Genomic DNA, 21,373 nt, shown 5'->3' on the forward strand with positions numbered 1-21,373 from the left:
ACCTCCTACTGCTCTACTACCACCACACGGTGGCGTACTAAATGGACGGCATCCAGTACAGAAGTGTGCACCATGGCAGGCACATTTTCACCTTGAGAAGAAGAGTGGAAACTTATGTGATTTGATTCAAAATTTTATTTCAGTGTACAAAATTCAGATTTCTGGATCACTGACTGCAATTTGCCCATCCATGTTCACTAAAAATGGCAATAACAGTACAGAAGTCTTTTACTATTATATTATATTATTTATTTATTTGAGGTGGCAGGGACAACAGGGAAATTCTGAACTAATGTTTCTTGATCATCACTTAAATTTCCTTTCCTGAAGATCTTGCTAAATGACAGATAGTGTTAGCTGCCTTTTGTATATTAGCTAAATATGATCAATATATCATTTAATCTGGAGTACAGTACGGTACAGAATCAGAATAAACACATGGTCAAAAGTAATACACAGCAAATAACAGCCTTGACATCAATTCTGACTTGAAAGCATCTTCTTTTTCTTATTATTATTTATCGTGTTATGCTGTAGTCCATCAAATTATGGTACTGGATCAAGCTTCACTTGCTGTTCATATAAAGTCTGCACTTCCAACCATAATGTTTCATAATATATATATTTGGTGGGTTTTTTTTTTTTTTTTCAAACACTACTATTTACATACAGAATACATTACACTCTTTCAACATTTCGGGTTATGAGCCTGAGGTCATTATTGTACTGAGACACAGGGACAGGAAGGGTGTACAATGCTGGCATTGATAGCACTTTAAATAGACAATTGTTTGTGCTGTGTGAATAACACAGCAACAGGAGCTCAATGACTCTTATATGTGGCCAGGGTTTACACTGTCCACATGCCCCAGTCGACACTTCAGCCTGTAATGATAACCTCTTGTACATTATCTCTTAAGCTTGTCACAGAAATGCAATCTGATTTGTGATATGTTGTCTTATTACAAATAATTACTTCTACACCACACATTAAGATGGACTGTAAGGCACAACCAGGCAGAAAACATAGCCAGCCTCCTGGAATGCACTCTTCATCTCCACCTAATGGTACAACAAGCAAACAATCATTATTATTGTCGATGAAATATCTCACTTACTAGCTGTTTTAAAAAGAAATATCTTATTTGTTATCTTTACTACACATATACACCGATCAGGCATAACATTATGACCACCTGCCTGATTTTGTGTTGGTCCCCGTTTTCGTCAAACTTGCTCGAATCCTTACGCTTGCCCATTTTTCCTGCTTCTAACACAGCAACTTTGAGGACAAAATGTTCACTTGCTGCCTAATATATCCCACCCACTAACAGGTGCCATGATGAGGAGATCATCAGTTGTATTCACTTCACCTCTCACTGCTCAGAACAGTAGGTCTGATCGGTGTATAGCTGTATTTAAATAAATATGGTATACAAAAAAAATATAAAAATTTACCAGTCGTTCAGAATCCATACACAGGCCTACCACAGCACCTCCGCTGCCAGGTAATTTCACAGCAGAGCCAAACTGTATGTACATACAAAAGACAAGTAAACTTCCATATCAGCGTTCATCTTCAATAAAGATGGCTGTCTTTTCAGTTTGGATTGGTTGCCTGCTTTTAGCCCAAATATAGATGACATATGGACATAACTTTTTTCCTGTTAAATTAGACTCTTTGCACAAGAATATCCATGCTTGTTTATTTAGCCAAAGATTTTATCCTAAGTTAGTAACTAAAATTCAAATGTTCATCAGTTAAACTAAAAAGATAGATAAATACATAAAATAAAGGGGATTGACTGAGAGGGTATGTCAATTTTAAGAAGGTACGCAAGACAAACAAGACAAGTGAAACAGGTTATATTATTTTATTATTTGTCGAACTTTTGCAAGTATATAGTAATAACAGGTAATTGGAGAAGACCCTGGACCACCCTGTGATGTGTCCACTCAGAGAGGGGCTCTGAGTTCTGACAACAGGAAGCTATGGGGCAGATGAGGGATAACGGTCTTGCTCAACAACATAACATTTGCATGGTTGGTAGTGCTGGAGTTTAAATTTCTAAATAGCCCAAAGCCTCAACTACAGTGTCATGACCATCCTGGTTTCCAAGGAGGCTGGAACAATTATCTGCACCAATTTATTTCCTTGACTAGCACTGTAAGAGGCAAGGCATGGTGATGCCTGTGGTTTAGTACAAAAGAACAAAAAACATCAAGGCTAATTTTAAACCAAAAGCATTACCCATGCAGTTTCCTATTCTAAGTAGTGTAGCTTTTTAAACCATATGGAAATGCCACTGCAGGAATGAAGCACACACCCTGTTTTTCCTGCTTGTTGTATGGTTCAAGAAATGGCGTTCCTGCAATGTTTTCGACTTGAGAAAAACAAAACATTGTAGACACGTTCTAGTTTGTCATTCCTACCCTCTCTTTTTCATTATTGTCTTCTATGTTGTTTACTTTGCTGGAGAGACGCCATTGCCATTTATTATGTAATCTGACACGCCCACACAGGGAGCTGGAGTTTTCTAGTATTTAGCTAGAATTTAATTTCAGTAAGGTCTTGGTTCACATTACACATATATGGAATCATTAAAAAGATTAAAATTATAGTGGGTTTAGAGACAAAATCTATATCCTCGTCATGATTTACCTGTCTTGCCATTTGTACCATCTGAAGATTTCCTGAGCCTAAACAGGCGTCAGTGTAAATAGACCTTTAGAAAAAAAAAAGATTGCTTTACTTCGTAGTTCAGAATGAACCTCACACTATATCATGTGTAAGAATGGTTAGATGTAAGTGTTGAGGATCTTACCGTCTCAGTTCAAAGTTTTCATCCATAAGCTGGGCCAGTCTGGGCCAGTCCTTAGATTCAAAGGCTTGCCTGCATGAGGAAAAAAAGGCATCCTGCTACAAAAGTAGTTTGTTCCCACACTAATAATCAATAAATTCTTTCTTCATTTTCAGTAATCACCATATTCTGATCTGTGGCTTATTCCAGAAACACTGGGTGCAAGGCAGGGATATACCCTGGATGGGACGTCTGTCTATCTCAAGGCATTATTTAGGGCTGTCACTAACAACACATCAGCTAAATAACAGCAAGGTGGATGTGAAATGGATTTTGGGTGAGAATTTAGGAAGATAAATGCATATATCTAATATATCTAAAAGAAAAATTTTATTTAAAGCAGATAAACCATATTGCCAAAAGACAAATAAAACAAAAGTGTGTTCATTTTCGGGCCAGCCAGGGAGAGGATATGATGACTAAGGAGAGATATGCTGAGAAATTTATTGTGTTATTAATTAGAGAGAATAAAAATTAAAGTATAATTTTAAATAGCCTATATGACCAAAACTTTGTGGACACTTTTGCAGTAACTGACCTCACTAACACTCTTCTAGCTGAATGGGCAAATTCCCACAATTCAAAATCTAGAGAAAGCCTTCCCAGAAGACTGGAGATTAATATAACAGCAAAGGGAAAATTAAATATTTAAAAACTGCATATAGGTGTTTTAAACCTATAAGTGCCCAAAAATGTTTGGTCAAATAGTATATCTAACTGTACACCGATCAGGCATAACATTATGACCACCTGTGTTGGTCCCCATTTTAACAGCCCTGACCAGTTGAGGTATAGACTCCACTAGATCCCTGAAGGTGTGCTGTGGTATTTGGTACCAAGATGTTAGCAACAGATCCTTTAAGTCCTGTAGGTTGGCCTCCATGGGTCCCACCTCACAACTTACAGGACTTAAATGATACTTTTGATAGATACTGACCACTGCAGACCAGGAACAACCCACAAAAGCTGCAGCTGCTACCTAATATATCCCACCCACTTACAGGTGCCATGATGAGGAGATAATCAGTCTTATTCACTTCACCTCTCACTGCTCAGATCGTTACGCCTAATCGGTGTATAACTGTAGCTATACTATTGAGTTATACCGTACTTGCTATATACACTTATTTTACATATTCAATTGTCGTTCTTTTTGCCGCTCAAATCCAAACACCATTAAATGGAGGATTGTTTTGTCTTGTTTTGTGTCTTCAATCCTAGCCATTTAAGCTACAAAACTATGCTCATACTAATGTAATCTTTCATTTTTGTAGTAAAATAAAGTGCAATGGAAGCTTTATAGCCATTTACATGTAAGTTATGTTTCACTCTTTAGTTTATTTGTTATGCGCACAGCCCATATTCAATCATACACACCTAGGATCAGAGAATCTACGTATCTCTTAGAGGTGGGAGGAAACAAGAAAACACAGAAAAAAACACACTCACAAGGTTTGTTTCATGGCAACGTGATATCAGAGTGGGATGATTAACAATATCTAAACAAATGGTCTAAATGTGCAGTGACTGAACAAACCTGGCCTGGTCTGTGAGCTTAGCAAAGTGTTTCATGGCTTCTACCACTTCAGGTTCACCTAGTCAAAGCCAAGAGGGACATATAGAGATGAGCAGGAGAGCTATGTTAATATCAGAAGAGTTTGTGTTCTCTCTGTGTACTTACCCTTCAGCCAGCGCTCTCTAACATTGCTGTGAATACGGCCAGAGTCACTCGGATCCCCTAAGTAAGCTAACCAAAACGTGGGAAGACTGCTCATATCCATAGAGATGTACTCTCCTGAACAAATATACAGATATGATCAAGCTCCAGATGTGTGGAGGCTTAGACTGAGTATAACACACACAGCATTTCATTATGTGATTATGTGTGTAACATAGTTAACGGCGTGTTTCTCTCATTTATTTAACTTGGTTCTAATAACTTGAATTTTTATTATATGTTGTTCTAATCGCATAATAAAGAAAGAAAATAAATAAATTGTGAACTGACTTTCAAGTCAGATGAAAATTCAGTCAGTGACATCGAAAATTCATGACGTTATGCTGAAAATCTTAAGAAACAATGAGTGGCTGCTTCGAGAAATGAAACAAGGAAAAATTCTAATTTAATTAATAGTGTTTGTGTTTTTTTGTATTTCCTAATTCCATATATATATATATATATATATATATATATATCTTTGTCAATGTATTCATTAACATAACTAATAACATTAATTAATTCATCATTTAGTAGTGGCCATGGTGGATCCAGAGTTTATATTAAAGGGAAAGGTGTGAACAAAACCTGGATGGGACGAGTGTCTAGTGCGGTGTCATGTGAACATATATTCACATTTAAGGGAAAATTAGCATAGCCAATCCAGCTACTGCATCCTGTCATGTATAAAAACACAATTCCAGATTATATATTGCTAAAAATATTCTACTCTCCAAAGTGATATCTGAACTAAATCATTAAAATAAATTCATTACTAAGCTGTAAATAGAAATACATGGTCAGAATCAGTACCATAACCTTGCTTGTCCATTATCTGCTTGTTAAAGTCCATGTACACCAAACCCTCATACACCTGCAAGAGCATCACGATACAACAACATAAGAAAAACAGATAACACTAAAGAATTTACTGAGTGATGCAAGACTAACCTGTACCACTCTGTCCTGCAACCCAGCCGTGATGAAGAGCTCGTCCGTCTCCACGTTCAGGATAAAGTTGGCTCGGATTGGTTTAGGAAGATCCTAACAACAAAGGCTCCAAAATTACTGTATGAACTTAAGATTAAAGATTTATATGCGGAAAAAATGGTACACTTACGTCTTCAGTGAGGTTGTAAAATTTTATCAGGCACTTCAAGGTAGCAGATACAATTGCACTTCACATAAAACACAACCAGTAAGAAAATTATGGGCTGTAAATGTGAGTATTAATGTACAAGCTGCATGCTAAATTTTATTCATCAATGTAAAAACAACTGAAAAAAAAAAAACTTCAAATATTATCCCAATATCTTGTTATATTCTTGGTGAAGAATACCTACCTACTTCCAGCTAGGCCCTGGAAATGACCAGAAAGATGCATGGCATATGAATTTCAGCTTTAAAGCAATACACTGAAAGATCTGTAGAGAGCAATGCAGGTCAAATTTGAACTCACCACCTGCCGTGGAATGTTGGTGTCATACTTTAGAGTGAAATTTTGCTTGGTAAGGCCAATGCTGTCCAGATAAAAAGGAGATCAAGATATCAGTTAATAAAGATGTTCTTTGGGTTACTTGATAAAACATTTCTGGCAATTTTAGCTCATTTTTTATATAACTGAGCAATTTAGGGTTGAGGGCCTTGCTCAAAGGTCCAGAGATGGCATCTTGGTGGACCTGAGATTCAAACAGTTGGGATTCACAACCTTCCGATCAGTAGTCCAACCCCCGTACCCACTAAGCGCAACATCAAACCAAGAAATTCTACTACAATTAGATCTTAAGTTCATTTTATATATAAACCATGAGCCAACCTTTTTAAATGAGATCAAAATAGCATTTGAACACTTGCACAATTCCAGCACACTAACATTCCTATTTGGAACATGATTATAAACATGTTAGAACAGCTAATTTACTACACGTTTGCCATAAATTGCCTTGGGACCAGTAGGTTAAAAATTCACTAATTGAAAGGTACTCCATGTACAATAACCCAGCAAAGTAAAAATTTGCTGGGTTCCTGTACATGTATGAAATAAAACAGCAGACACACTTGCAAAAGTTAAAACAAGAAAAGTGGACATTGAAGAGAATGGCCAGGAGATGAGTATGACATACTCTATATTGCCAAAAGTTTTGGGACATCTGCCTTTACATGCACATGAAAGTAATATGAAGTTGGACCGGTCTTTGCAGCTATAACAGCTTCAACTCTTCTGGGAAGACTTTCCACAAGGGTTAGGAGTGTGTTTATGGGAATTTTGATCATTCCTCTAGAAGCGGCATTCCTCTAGAATTTTTGAGGTCAGGCACTGATGCTGGACGAAAAAAGGCATGGCTCACAGTCTCCTCTCTAATTCATCCCAAAGGTGTTCTATGGGGATGAGGTCAGGACTCTGTGCAGGCCAGTCAAGTTCCTCCACACCAAACTCACTCATCCATGTCTTTATGGACCGTGCTTTGTGCACTGGTGTGCAGTCATGTTGGAACAGGAAGGGGTCATCCCCAAACTGTTCCCACAAAGTTGGGAGCATGAAATTGTCGAAAATGTCTTGGTATGCTCCTATGTTCCTTTCACTGGAACTAAGGGGTCAACCCCTGAAAAACATCACCTGAACTCAATGATTTGGAGGTCTGTCCCCAAAGCATTTGCAAATATAGTGTAGAAGAGCCCATTTTAGGTTAGAAGAACTTGTGTGAAGAACCACTCTTATCTTCTGTATGAACAACCATCTGTATTGCTGACTTGGTTTACACAACCATACTGAACTAAAATTTGGAACATATTTTAAAAGAATATAGACAGTACTAGTACAAGTATTGAAGTAATAGGCTGACTAACTGTAATAACAAAAGAGCAGTGGCATCAGGAGATGGATGTATAGTGGATTGTTTTGTTTTGGCTTTGATAATAGACTCTAAGATAACTGGACGTGTTGTGGACACTTTGTTCCAGAAGTTCAAGAAGAATGCTGTAGGATGTGAACACACAACGTCAGCTAAAGTGGGTAGTCTGATAAGACATAGCATTAAACAAACACAAGCATGAAGAAGCAGTGTAAAGTGTGTTGGAAAAATGAAGTAAGTTCAGTAAAAAAAAAGGTTTGAGCAACAGCACATTTAGAAAGGACAAAAAAAACAGGCGAGAAAAACCAGCAGCAAGCATTTGGAATCAATAAGGAACACCAAATTCCAGTAACTACATTCGCAGTCCATTCGATACAGGATCAATGAGCCTGGTCTGGTGCTCTTTTACTTCTAACAGAGTCAGTGAGATTGTGTTCATTTATGTTTCATGCATTCTGTATGCAAACTTGCAGAAGATTGCAAACAAATTGTTTAAATGTCTATAATGGATCTTTCAGCACGATAACACTCTGAAACACACCAGCTGCCTTTTCAAAGAATGCTTTGCCGAAAAAGAAAATAGAATGGTCTTTTCACATCCCAGACTCCCCAGGGAATCCAGTGAAGAGGGAAATAAGAGGTCATCGATGTTCTAATGTGTATGAATTGAAGTCTTTACTGCCTGATACTTAGAAAACAATTTTGTTACAGAAAGTGGTCATTTCTATACCCAGTCAAGGTCAGTTTTGCCAAGGAAAGGACTGTTTGTAAATGTGTGGTTTAAAATAATTGCATGGTTTTTAACTATGGGTAAAATATCCTTCGGAGAGTCTGAAAAAGTCTAAAACATTTCGATATGTGTGACATGAAGTCTTACCCTTGATTTGAGCAGAACTGATAAAACTTCTTACAGGTAGCCTGTAACAGCCTTAGACCTCCCAAATACCTGGTGAGAGGAAAACATGAGCCAGTGTTGTTCCACAATCGTGTCATACAGGATATATCGTCTGCACACATAGCAAACAGAAACGGGAAGTATTACTGGAAAAAAAAAAGAACAAACCCTTCTTTGTGACTGATGCGAAACAGATCCTGTAGGCTGCCGAACTCTGTGGGATCATTCAGTGGATGAGGAAGGAGGACCTAAAAAACCCCAAACATGTTAAAGGAAATTAGACCAAGTCTACTTAGGATTTGTAAGGTTTTCTGTTTATATCTACCAGAGACTGGCTTTCTATTAGTGTCACTTCGGCCCAGAAATTAGAGATGGTCATGGCGATGGTTTTGCCATTGAAGCCGTCAGAGGGATTTCCCATCAGCCCTACCCTGTGGGGGGGCAAACAGTGATAAAGCAGGACTCAAAAGATTAAAGCTAGACCATATTCATGATGGTTAGACTATATTGTGTCTGTGTGTGTGTTATCACCAACCTGGCATAAGAGCGGAATGTAATGGGTTTGGCTGGAAGCTCTTGCTGTTTAGTTGTGTAGTGTGCGAGCCATTTTGTGTAGTCAGACAGACCCTGTAACGTAAGACATAAAACTAATTATCTTTACCTAACCAGATCAATCTGATTATTATGGCAAGTATTAGCACTAATACACATGTTTTATTTTGCAAAATGCACCTAACAAACTGAAAAAAATGCCAAGGCTATACATTTTAATCAGAATCTCACCACTTGTCCAATTAACTGGAAGCCTGTTGGTAGCTTCATTCCATACACAGGCAATTGTTCTTCATTTATAAGCCATTCCTAGGAAAGAGTACATGAATAGACCAAGCAATGTTAGCTGAAAATAATTCCATAAATGAAAATTTGGTGTAGTACTTCAATGTTTGGAAAAGCACTTGGTTGTTGTTGTTGCAGTTTTTTTATTTTTATTTTTTGAAGCAATGCACTGACCCACAACCTGCCGAACGTCCTGTATTCAACATCCGGCTGCTTGAGCAGGAAGTCTGAGAGGTAAGATAGCGTCTCTTTTCGGAGGCAGTAGAAGACCACGCTGGCCAGGCGAGATGTTGTGACGCCCTCTTCTGGCTTCTCAAGGAAACGCTGGATCCTATAAAGCAACAAGCGAAATATAATGTACACGATGTGCATATCCAGGCACATAAAGAATCTCCTACACTGGAATTATTTAATGCATATTTAATAAATTTGGTTAATTCGCAAAAATGAGTTTTAGTCATAAATTTACAAAAGGTTACCTATAATAATATATTTCATATTTCACTACAAGGCCAGAAAAACAGTTATCTGAGGAATGCTGTGAACAAAAATGTATAGTGATACTATATTTTTTTAAACATTGCATGGTTTTGGAGCAATCCTTACCTATGAGAATCTGGACATACTTCTACAATGCCTCTGGTGTAACATTTCTCCCCTTCTTCAAGCTCATAATATATAGCCAACTCTCCAGACTGAAAAATGAAAACACGAGTTTGATTAACTGAGCCATTCAGTTGCAAAACACTTTCAACATATTGTTTTAATACATTAAAGAGCTAAAAGTTAATGCAGGTAAAACTGCAGCAAAAAGCAATGAGTTAACAACATTATAATTCATTTATTAAAATATCGGTTTCAAATTGGTCACCATATCATATTGATATTAATAGTTTTTTCATTTTACTACATTGCTGATGCACATACTTTGCCTAAGCAGCAGTTGTTCTTACCTTAGACCTAAAAAAACGAATAACTTGAGCAATGTCAAAGTTCTGATCAGAACAAAGCATGTCTCCTGCAATCTACAGACACAAAACCGCATCATTAAAAGCACAACATGCCTAGCAACAATAAGGGGAAATACTAAATGCTGTAAAGGTAAATGTAAATCGAGTCCATGCCGTACCACCATGATGTCGTCTTGAAGATGGCGGCTTCGGATGGCCAGCTCCAAGTCAGCGACGGCCCCGAGCCGATCCTCCAAAGTGGTGCTACCATCATTCACCACATTCTCCACTGGGAAATCATTGGCAGTTGCCCAACGCTCATAATGTTTGTACCTTCAATGTTTTCAAGAGTCTTTTGTAAAAGCTACCTCAATATTACAACATTTAATACAAGGACTATGATAAAAATGTACTTACTTGTCTGCATTTGTGACTAAATAGACTTCACTGAAGAGTTGCCGCCTATAAAAGACAAGATAGATGAAATGGCCGCCTGAAATGCATCCATTCAAAATAATAACAATTACATTCAAGCAAGCTTACGTGTTGACTGTTTCCCACCAGAAATCTAGAATTTTCTTCCCCCCAACACCAGGCAGCAATGCTTTTGGCACCCCGGCAAGATGTGCGTACAAGCCTGTGACATCATTCTGCCATAAAGAGAAAAACGGTAAACAGGATCATAAACTTCCTATTGACTCAGGGCTCAACACATTTTCAGCTTCGCAGATGAATGAGGCAGATTAATCAAATCAACATAATAGGACACTTCAGAAACAGAATTTTTTGCAGGGTCATCTGAGGTGTTTTTTATTTTTTGCTGTTGAATAACAAATACACTGATAGAGCTGATGAAATCACATCAAATTTCAGTAGTAATATAAATACCCCAAGGCAGCAGATTTACTGACTTTGTGGTTGATAAACGCTTCCTGATCCTCTCGGTTCTCCAGATTTCTGTATTCTGCATCATTTGCGCCTATTGCACGATTAAAATCTAAAATCATGATCTAAAAATTCAGTCTAAAAGTGATTCAAATGAGGAGGCTAAGATCAAGTTCTATGGCCAAAAATCCCTACAGTGGTTCAGAGGCTATCCAGCATCATCGCCATCTCACAGTTCCAGGATTCTTGGTTTGATTCATGAGCTTGGGTTAGCGTCTGAGAAGAGTTTGTCACATGTTGTCCATTTGGTGAATTCTGGGTTGTCCAGAACATCTTTAAAGAACATCTGTGCACAAAACATAGACTGATGCATTTCCAGCTTGTGCCTAGTGTTCCCAGGATAGGCTCCAGATACACCAAGAGCCTGACCAAGATAAAGTGTTTACTGAAGAGTAATGAATATTCAACAGTATTTAAAGCACAGCCTGATTTAGATATATACCACAGTCATGTGAAACAAAGCAAGCAAAGTGGACAAATTTACAAGAATGAGAGTGAGGAGCTTTCCATGAGTGTATAATCAAGATGTGGACAGGTCTAACAAAACTGGACTAACTGGATCAGCCATGACATTCTGAGCAGTGAGAGGTGAAGTGAATAAGACTGATTATCTCCTCATCATGGCACCTGTTAGTGGGTGGGATATATTAGGCAGCAAGTGAACATTTTGTCCTCAAAGATGATGTGTTAGAAGCAGAAATGGACAAGCGTAAGGATTTAAGCGAGTTTGACAAGGGCCAAAATGTTATGGCTCGACCACTGGATCAGAAAACTCTTGTAGCTCTTGTGGGGTGTTCCCGGTCTGCGGTATCTATCAAAAGTATCCTTTAAGTCCTGTAAGTCATTTTAAAGAATCTTCTGCTAACATCTTGGTGCCAGATACCACGGCGCACCTTCAGGGATCTAGTGGTCAGTATCTATCAAAAGTATCCTTTAAGTCCTGTAGGTTGCAAGGTGGGGCCCATAGAGGCCACTTAAAGGATCTGCTGCTAACATCTTGGTGCCAGACACCACAGCACACATTCAGGGATCTATTGAAGTCCATGCCTCGACGGGTCAGGACTGTTTTGACAGCAAAAGGGGGACCAACACAATATTGTTATGCCTGGTTGGTGCACATTTCTTAATCAGTAACACTTTGTCCAAAGTCCAGAATTCCCTCCTCCCTCATTCCCTTGTAAAGCAAATGGCCTCCCATGGGACGTGTTCAGTAGGTTTACATGGACGCAAATATTCCTACGTAATCAGCATTAAAACGTGTAACAATGTGCGTGTGTGTGTGTGTGTGTGGAACGCATTCAAACTCTTACGTCAGAATACGCCTGATTTTCCACGTCATCAGTTCCGAAAGTTAACTGTTACTTTACGGTTAATGTGAACAGATAAAACATCAACATGATAAAGACTGTAGTTCTGTACCTTAATCTGCGTCTCTAAAAGAGTACCATGACCTGCAACGAGTAAAATGCAAATCATTGTAAAGCCTGCTATTTTCTGTGTGCAAGAGAGTTTGCAAGATGTTCAGAGTACATAGTTCAGTTACAACCCGGAAGTGGGCGTGTCATTACGTGTCTTAAAGCTCCAGCGTCCCTAAAAATATTTTCCTGACTACAACCACAGTGATCCTCAAGCAGATGATCTAGGTTTGTTTATTTATTTGATTGTTTGTGCTTTGTTACAGTTATGGAAATCACATACAAAATTGTTATATTCCTTATAGATACCAGCTGTGGAAATAAGCATGGTCCCAGGTCCTGTATTAATGCGTGTAATACACTGTTATAGACATGTAAACAGTCTCAGATAACCATTAAGGCGATATTGTACCTGATGTTAAATGCAAATAATCCAGTTTGAAATTATTTATACAATTGCATGACATTAAACTTCAAACTCAATTAAACTCAATTTCACAGACAACCTGTTGACATAATCCTACAAAATGACTCAAATATTAGACATACTATTAGATGTATTATTTTTTGGCTGTTTATTAAAAGACATCAAGCTTTTCATTTCTTGAATTTACACAGAAATAGCATTTTATGTCAAAGTTAATTAAACCCATTCAATTATACACCGCTCAGCCATAACATTATGACCACCGGCCTAATATCAGTGTCGGTCCCCCTTTTTGCTGCCAAAACAGCCCTGATTCTTCGAGGTATGGACTCCACTAGATCCCTGAAGGTGTGCTGTGGTATCCGGTGCCAAGAGGTCCTGTAAGTTGTGAGGTGGGACCTCCATGGGCTTAAAGGATACTTTTGATAGATACTGACCACGCAGACCAGGAAAACCCCACAAGAGCTGCAGTTTTGGAGATGCTCTGATCCAGTCATCATGGTTGATATCAAACAACCAATTAAATCTATGTGTGTATGTATGTATATATAGCTAAAAGACAACACACCTCACATTCATATTCAAGCAATATGCTTTAATATCAAAACAGGTAATTGTAAGCTGGAATGTTATCATTTTCATCTCTCCATTTGGATACTAAAATAACCCCCTCAAAAAGTATAATCTGACAATTTTTTGGGGGGGAAGATACAAAAATGATACCAATGAGAAAATATTTTCCACTCAATCAATACATATCAGAGGACTTCTACTGTTTTTGGTATTAAATCAGGTTGAAGAAAACAGACATTGTGAATGCTTATGCCTAGTATTAATGTATGATTTAAGTGCTTAGATTTAACTTTCTTAACATCTTACAAATTTGGGCTGTTTTATTAGATTTCACTCGAATCAAGATTTGCACTTTGAAATTTAGAGCAAACAGCGAACATATTTTTCCCAGCACAATTCGGCTGAACAGATTCAGACCTCAAATGACTTGAAACTCAAGGCTCGTCTTACGCCTCCGTTATCATGTCAGTGTTTTTGTCAAGAGTGTTGAAGACCTTTAAACATACCCTGCAGCTCTTTAGATCCGGTAGCAGCTATCAGCACAAAAGAAAACATTTCGATCAGATGCAGTCACAGATTTATGTGACTGATGTATTACTGTGAAAAACAGATGTGGAAATGTAATGCGGAAAGAGAATTACTTTAAAAAGCAGACAGAAAACTATTTTGTCCTGGATGAGGGGTTATATGCTTTGATAAATAAAATGGCAAAAAAAAGAAAGGAAAGAAAAAAAATGAACTGCCATCCTAATTGTAGAACACAGTGAAAAGTTATTCATATTTCATACACACACACACACACACACCCCCAACATCGGTTCATTATGAATGAGCACAGAATCAAAAAACTAACTTCCTGTTCTTGTTTCACTGATTTTCGATGTTTTAAATACAATATTTAACAGACTCTGTAAGGTTACAAAATATATTATACTGGGACAAACTTTCAAGTTCCTCCTCTAATTTATTTCAGGGGTCATGAAGGTCCAGATTGAGGTGAGATGAGACCATGTGGCGCGATGATATCGGTGTCCTCGGCTTCAGGTCACAAAGCTCAAGGTCCGTTGGTAATTCGTGTTAGGATGTGATTCGTTTACCTCTTAGATTCATTTTATATAAACATATATAACTTCCTTTGCCATACAAACAAATACACAAATGCTGCACGCCACTGGGAGAGACCTGGACACTGGTTGTACTGTGTCCAAACTGTTACACAGGTAGGCAGGCAGGCTAGAAACATTTCATTTAAAAGTCTTTAGAGTATCTCATACTTGTCGACAACAAAGGAAGTCTCGGTGGAGAATTTCACCGGGCTGTCTCCATCTACCTGGGTCACTTTGGCCACCTGTAGTAACAGGAAAGATATTCGTTTTTTATGTTCGTCATAATTGTCACAATAACACAATAAACACTGCAGCTCACCTGAATGCTGGAATAGGTGCGTTTAGACACGAATGAGACATTCACTGGGAAGAAGTCGTTTGGCCTCCCGGCTATGCTGAACTCCAAACTTCCGCTCTTGTTGTTTTCATCGATGACGGGCAGGCACCATTCAAGAATGTTTTTCCTGCTGTCATGGCGATACTCACCATCAAGATCTCCAACAACAGGGGCACCTACTCCTGACCTGCAAATTTGAGATGAACGGTGTAAGGAACGAAAAAATAAATAATGACAGAACATACTGTTAGAGTAAAATAATTCACAATAAGGTGGTGAGATGTGGCCTGACACACCTGATATTTTCATCACATCACATTTATTAATCTTACACCACTGTGCTTGGGCAACACTAACATTTTTTAAATAAAGTATGAACCCACATACATCTTATCCATTTATAGTTAAAATTAAGTTTAAATTAAAATTGAGCATTCAATAGCAGCGTGACATCAGGCACAACATTATGACCACCTGCCTAATATTGTGTTGGTCTCCCTTTTGCTGCCAAAACAGCCCTGACCTGTCATGCACTGTGTATTCTGACACCTTTCTATCAGAACCAGCATTAACTTCTTCAGCAATTTGAGCAACAGTAGCTTGTCTGTTGGATCAGATCACACGGGCCAGCCTTCGCTCCCCACGTGCATCAATGAGCCTTGGCCGCCCATGACCCTGTCGCCGGTTCACCACTGTTCCTTCCTTGGACCACTTTTGATAGATACTGACCACTGCAGACCGGGAACACCCCACAAGAGCTGCAGTTTTGGAGATGCTCTGATCCAGTGGTCTAGCCATCACAATTTGGCCCTTGTCAACAACTAAGTGTAACATACTCAGAGAAATGTGCATACATGAGCTCACAGATCCCCACGATTGGCTAGTATTGTAGTGACTGACAAAGAGAAAGTGTACGCCATCCCTCTGGATGTGCTTTAACTGAACTTACGGCACAGGGATGGTGATGACTACATCATTGAGTTCAAGGCCCTCCTCCTGGAGCTCATATTCAATGTTGACGTCGCAGTTGCTACCACTTTCTGAAGGCCAGCAGTTGACTACAGATTAAAAAAAAGTTCAGCATTAATAAACAAATAGTGAACATACATTTCTGACACACATCTAAAGATAAATTATTCATTTAAACTTCAACATGTATTAAGTGAAGAGGAACATACTGGTTAAAGGGATGAGGGACTCGTCTGTGGTCTGTAGCCTCCACTTCAGCACACCCACATCATTGTTCAGGGGAAAAGACTTTTCTGGGTTTTTCAGTCCAATCAAAGACTCCGCAGTGAACAGCTTCTTATCTACATTAGGATGGGTCTGGGGAAAAAACGAATGCCTTTAACGGCAAAATACACAACACCTGCCATAGTGAAACACCAAAATGCACAAATACCTGCAGTTGCACTCCTTTCTTGTCGTTGTTGTTAATCTGCAAGCGGATGCGGCCGTATTTATCGTCCGAGACTCTCAGCGTGATTATACCCAAGATCTCCATGTTCTGCAGCCCACCATCCCGTCCACAAGTCAGAGATATCTTCTCCTCTATCTTCAGATGTACACTAATGTACAGGAGTAAAACATGAGCCTCACTCTACTCTCCAAAGACTTTCAATCTACTATATGCTTAATAAGCATACAGAATTATTGTAAGAATATGAAATATACCTTTCTGTGTTCACTGGAGGCTGAAGGACTTTAGATACTTCTGAAGCTTTCTTTCCTGCACTGGGCAAGATAATATTTTCCCCCTCCGACTTGAGTTTGTCTACAAAGTTGTCGAGCTCCTTTCCTTTGGCACCCAGCTTCAGCGCTTTACTGGGACCACTAGGCCTAGATATGACACAACCTCACATTAATTCTGATCATAAAAGTAAGTAATGCGTAAAAGACAAAAATGTGCTCTTACGTATTCAAGTCCTTTGCCTATAAATATGCAGTACACACACCTGACTGATACAGGAACCGATTTAGGCTTCTCTGGTTCCATCACCGAGTCTGTGATGATGGTAGCAGTGCTGCTCATTCCTGAACTTCCAAAGCCTCCGAAACCTGGTGCCTTTTTACCGGCACGCTCTGCATCCCGTCTCGCCTGCTGCAGCTCTTTAGCCTTCCGCCTCATCTCTGCGTTTGCTTCTCGTTCTTGGGTCTGGTGTTTAAAAAAAAAAAAAAAAATCATTAACAGATATGGACAAAAAAAACAGTAGCCCATTTCCCCAGGAAGTAAACAGATTTCACATGAGAGTTTTATATTCCTAGTACTACACTACCTGCTGCACTACATACACCAAACATGTTGAGAGTTGGCTGAAGGTAGGTTTTTTATTTATTCTTTTTAAACTTGGCGGTCTGCAACAATGCTTAGGTAGGTGGTACGTGTCAAAGTAACATCCACATGGATGGCAGGACCCAAGGTTTCCCAGGAGAACATTGCCTAAAGCATGACACTGCCTCCGCCGGCTCGCCTTTTACCCATAGTGCATCCTGGTGCTATGTGTTCCCCAGGTAAGAGACGCACATAAACCCGGCCATCCACGTGATATAAAAGAAAACGTGATTCATCAGACCAGGCCACCTTCTTCCATTGCTCTGTGGTCCAGTTCTGACTCTTGCATACACATTGTTAGTGCTTTCAGTGGTGCACAGGGTTCAGCATGGGCACCCTGACTGGTCTGCGACTATGCAGCCCCATACGCAACAAACTGTGATGCACTGTGTATTCTGACACCTTTCTATCAGAACCAGCATTAACTTCTTCAGCAATTTGAGCAACAGTAGCTCGTCTGTTGGATCGGATCACACGGGCCGGCCTTCTCTCCCCACGTGCATCAATGAGCCTTGGCCGCCCATGACCCTGTCACCGGTTCATCACTGTTCCTTCATTGGACCACTTTTGATAGATACTGACCACTGCAGACCGGGAACAACCCACAAGAGCTGCAGTTTTGGAGATGCTCTGATCCAGTGTTCTAGCCATAACAATTTGGTCCTTGTCAAATTCACTCAAATCCTTACGCTTGCCCATTTTTCCTGCTTCTAACACATCAACTTTGAGGACAAAATGTTGACTTGCTGCCTAATATATTCCACCGACACTGTCTGTGTTAATGTACCTAATTAGCTAACTAGTTCCCTAATACGCATCTACATTATGCTAGTTATTCTAGCCAAGTGAATTAAGTTGAAAATAAATAAATAAAAGTTTGGGACTATGTAGCACCCTTGTTAAAGAGAATATATTGAAAATGACAGTATTTATCCTAATTCTCAGCCACCTCACCTCTCTGACTGCACGGAAGACCTTCTCCTCGTGCGAGTCCATTTCAGTGAAGGTTCGGATCTGGGCCAGGTTAACATTTTCCCTGTAGCCCAAAGCAACAATTTCATCAAAAGCGAATATGAGATCAAAGCAGTGTTCGGAGATCTCGCTCTCCTCCAGTACACGGCAGTATTCGGGGATCTGAAAACAATCACAGGCATTTATATAAACCACGGCAATCTCGTAACTGAATGGAATACCACGAAGGGTAATGCAAAGGGGTGGGGGTGATCATTTCATACCACACGAGAGAAGAGCCGCAGCGTCTCCAGGTCCTCCAGGATGTTGCTGTTCTTTGTGGTGACGAGAACCATATAGAGTTTCTCTAATGGCTGGTAGACATAGCGCACGCTGTCTGTCTCTACAAAAGTGTGCTGCTTTCCGGTGCTCATCAGTTTAGGAAAAGCAGCCAGGAGACCCTCGATGCGAGTGCGGGTCATCTCCACAAACTGCCGAGACACTATGGCTTTTCCTGACTTGGTGCATACTGCAGCTGCCAAGAGCACCTAATAAAGGAGGAAAAAAAAACATTACAAACACAAGTTCTTCAGTCCTAATGCTCAGATCTCATTCTTATAACTTTTTTATTTAGTGTCTTTATTTAACAACGATTGAGGAACAATTCCCTGTGACACAAGACTTCATATTTCTTTCATAAAAGATGTCTCAGGTGAGTTCAAGCAGTGTAGAGCATGTAAAAAATAAAATAACACTATAATAATAATAATAAAAAAAAATTCCCAACACAGAATAAAGATGAGCTTCCGCCACCCAAAATATGAATACATAAACATTCAACCATCGATTACATCGTAACAGAGCCAGGACTTTAAAATTTATTTTAATACCTTGATCTTAATTAAAAAAAAAAAAAAAAAAAAAAAATTATATATGTATGTATGTATATATATATATATATATATGTGTGTGTGTGGTCAACAATTATCATTTTTATTTTATTTTTAAGACATATTAAAGTTTTCTGAAATTCTAATGTATAAGAACAGACATATTAATGTTTAAATTATTTATTTATTTACTTAATTATATATATATACATATATATATATATATATATATATATATATATATATATATATAATATTTATTGAAAATTATTATTATGAACTACTTTTATAGAAAATTAATCAACACCTTCTGACCAATCAGATCTAAGTATTCAACAGTACCCTGGTAATAAATAGATAAATAGATAGATAGATAGATAGATAGATAGATAGATAGATAGATAGATAGATAGATCAACCTTTTAAGTAAAAATATGAAACGTATGTCTTTATATGTACCTGAGAATGTTTAATCATCCCTGAACTTTATCTGAATGTATACGCTGATCAGCCATAACATTATGACCACCTGCCTAATATTGTGTTGGTCCCCCTTTCGCTGCCAAACCAGCCCTGACCCATCAAGGCCTGGACTCTGAAGGTGTGCTGTGTGGTATCTGGCATGGTAGATGTTCTGCTGGGAAACCTTGAGTCCTGCCATCCATGTGGATGTTACTTTGACACGTACCACCTACCTAAGCATTGTTGCAGACCATGTACACCCTTTCATAGAAACGGTATTCCCTGATGGCTGTGGCCTCTTTCAGCAGGATAATGCACCGTGCCACAAAGCAGAAATGCTTCAGGAATGGTTTGATGACCACAACAACCAGTTTGATGTGTTGACTTGACCTCTAAATTCCCCAGATCTCAATCTAACCCAGCATCTGTGGGATGTGCCGGACAAACAAGTCCCATCCATGGAGGCCCCACCTCGCAACTTACAGGACTCAAAGGATCTTGGTGCCAGATACCACAGCACACCTTCAGGGATCTAGTGGAGTCCATACCTCGAGGGCGAAACACAATATTAGGCAGGTGGTCATAATGTTATGGCTGTTCGGTGTATCTCTGTGTGCCATTTACAAAGCCCATCACTATTCACTCCAGGTGACTCACTTACTTCCGTCAATCTTCAAGCACAGAAGGTCATACCTTTTAATAATAACCTGGTTAAAATAATGATAACTGTTTAATCTACATATTTATTTCTACCTAGCATACAACGTTAGCTAAAGCAGCTAGCTACAAGCAGCTAGCTAACATTACCCATGATTATCAACACCCATGACTAGCTCGCTATGACATCCGAGATATATAATGTAGTTAATATGAAATATTTGTTTATAAAAAGCTCTGAAATGCTCGCGCTGTACTGTCAGACTGAAGAGTTGCGCAGTCTGCTGTCACTAGTTAACTTAGCACTGTTAGCAGGAAGCTAGCTCACTAACTCTGTTCCGCTTTAGAACAAGACATACAGTTACCACGTACCATTTTGGATCTGTCTTAAGGTGCTTAATTCCACAGCCAAGAAACTCAATCGCTTCCGAAGAAACACCAATAAACGCCTGATTAGATCGACAAGGTCTTTGTTTATTTTCTTGTGAGGCTCACGCAACCAGACCTGCAGCGGTACAGCAAAGCAGAGCCACGTCTCCAACCGGAAAAAGTTCCATTCTGAAACAGGTTTCTGAGAGGCGCTGGAGCTGCAACAGCGCCCCCGTGTGGACAGGAGACGCAATTCCTACAGGGATTTAACTTCAAACATATTAAATAATGAATTAATTAATAATGGTTAATTTACTAATCATTAAAAATGAAGTTGATTATTATCCTAAAAAAATACAATTTAATAAAATAATTTTTATTCATTTTCCTTTCCATTCTTAAGCGCTGGTGCTGCAAGAGAAGAGAGTGTGGTGGTGCAAGAACAGAGAAGAGAATGTCCTGAAGTGTTTTATACCAGAACTATAATTTAAAAATGAATTTGATTATTATCCTTAAAAAATAGAATGTCTTAAAGTTTTTCATGGCTCTTATACCAGAACTATAATTTGTATTTATTTTTCTGTCTCCTTTCTGAAGCGCTGGAGCTGCAACAAAACTTTAACACAATTCCTACAGGGATTTATCATTTTAAACTAATTAAATAATTAATTAATAATGATTACTTTATTAATTATTGAAATTATTGAATGAATTATCCTAAAAAAAAATATGTCCTGCAGTGTTTTATGGCTCATATACCAGGATTATAATTTTTATTTATTTTTCTGTCTCCATTC

At 38.7% G+C, this 21,373-nt stretch overlaps 2 protein-coding genes across 3 annotated transcripts; both read right to left on the reverse strand.

The window, feature by feature from the left end:
- Positions 1–615: 615 nt before the first annotated feature.
- On the reverse strand, positions 616–12,635 carry gkup (glucuronokinase with putative uridyl pyrophosphorylase). 2 transcript variants are annotated; one of them, XM_058413585.1, is made up of 23 exons: positions 12,477–12,635; positions 10,656–10,762; positions 10,530–10,574; positions 10,292–10,445; positions 10,116–10,187; positions 9,769–9,857; positions 9,337–9,493; positions 9,109–9,186; positions 8,861–8,952; positions 8,651–8,756; positions 8,494–8,573; positions 8,308–8,376; positions 6,038–6,098; positions 5,922–5,938; positions 5,699–5,756; positions 5,530–5,622; positions 5,392–5,452; positions 4,543–4,656; positions 4,399–4,456; positions 2,826–2,894; positions 2,663–2,726; positions 1,459–1,530; positions 616–1,062 (listed from the first exon to the last, which is right to left on the reverse strand). In XM_058413585.1, the coding sequence occupies exons 1-23, from the start codon at positions 12,531–12,533 to the stop codon at positions 991–993; spliced, it is 1,845 nt and encodes a 614-aa protein (XP_058269568.1). In that variant the 5' UTR covers positions 12,534–12,635; the 3' UTR covers positions 616–990. The 2 variants fall into 2 exon arrangements, with proteins under 2 accessions (XP_058269568.1, XP_058269567.1); XM_058413584.1 differs by lacking the exon at positions 12,477–12,635 and adding an exon at positions 11,024–11,424.
- Positions 12,636–13,473: 838 nt separating this feature from the next.
- arcn1b (archain 1b) lies at positions 13,474–20,760 on the reverse strand. Its single transcript, XM_058413586.1, has 10 exons — positions 20,580–20,760; positions 18,483–18,746; positions 18,202–18,381; positions 16,871–17,070; positions 16,590–16,754; positions 16,318–16,483; positions 16,094–16,241; positions 15,865–15,973; positions 14,898–15,102; positions 13,474–14,820 (listed from the first exon to the last, which is right to left on the reverse strand). The coding sequence occupies exons 1-10, from the start codon at positions 20,580–20,582 to the stop codon at positions 14,731–14,733; spliced, it is 1,530 nt and encodes a 509-aa protein (XP_058269569.1). The 5' UTR covers positions 20,583–20,760; the 3' UTR covers positions 13,474–14,730.
- Between the last annotated feature and the right edge of the window lie 613 nt (positions 20,761–21,373).

The sequence above is a fragment of the Hemibagrus wyckioides genome, linkage group LG17 (genome assembly GCF_019097595.1).
Source record: "Hemibagrus wyckioides isolate EC202008001 linkage group LG17, SWU_Hwy_1.0, whole genome shotgun sequence".
Taxonomy (NCBI): Eukaryota; Metazoa; Chordata; class Actinopteri; order Siluriformes; family Bagridae; genus Hemibagrus; species Hemibagrus wyckioides.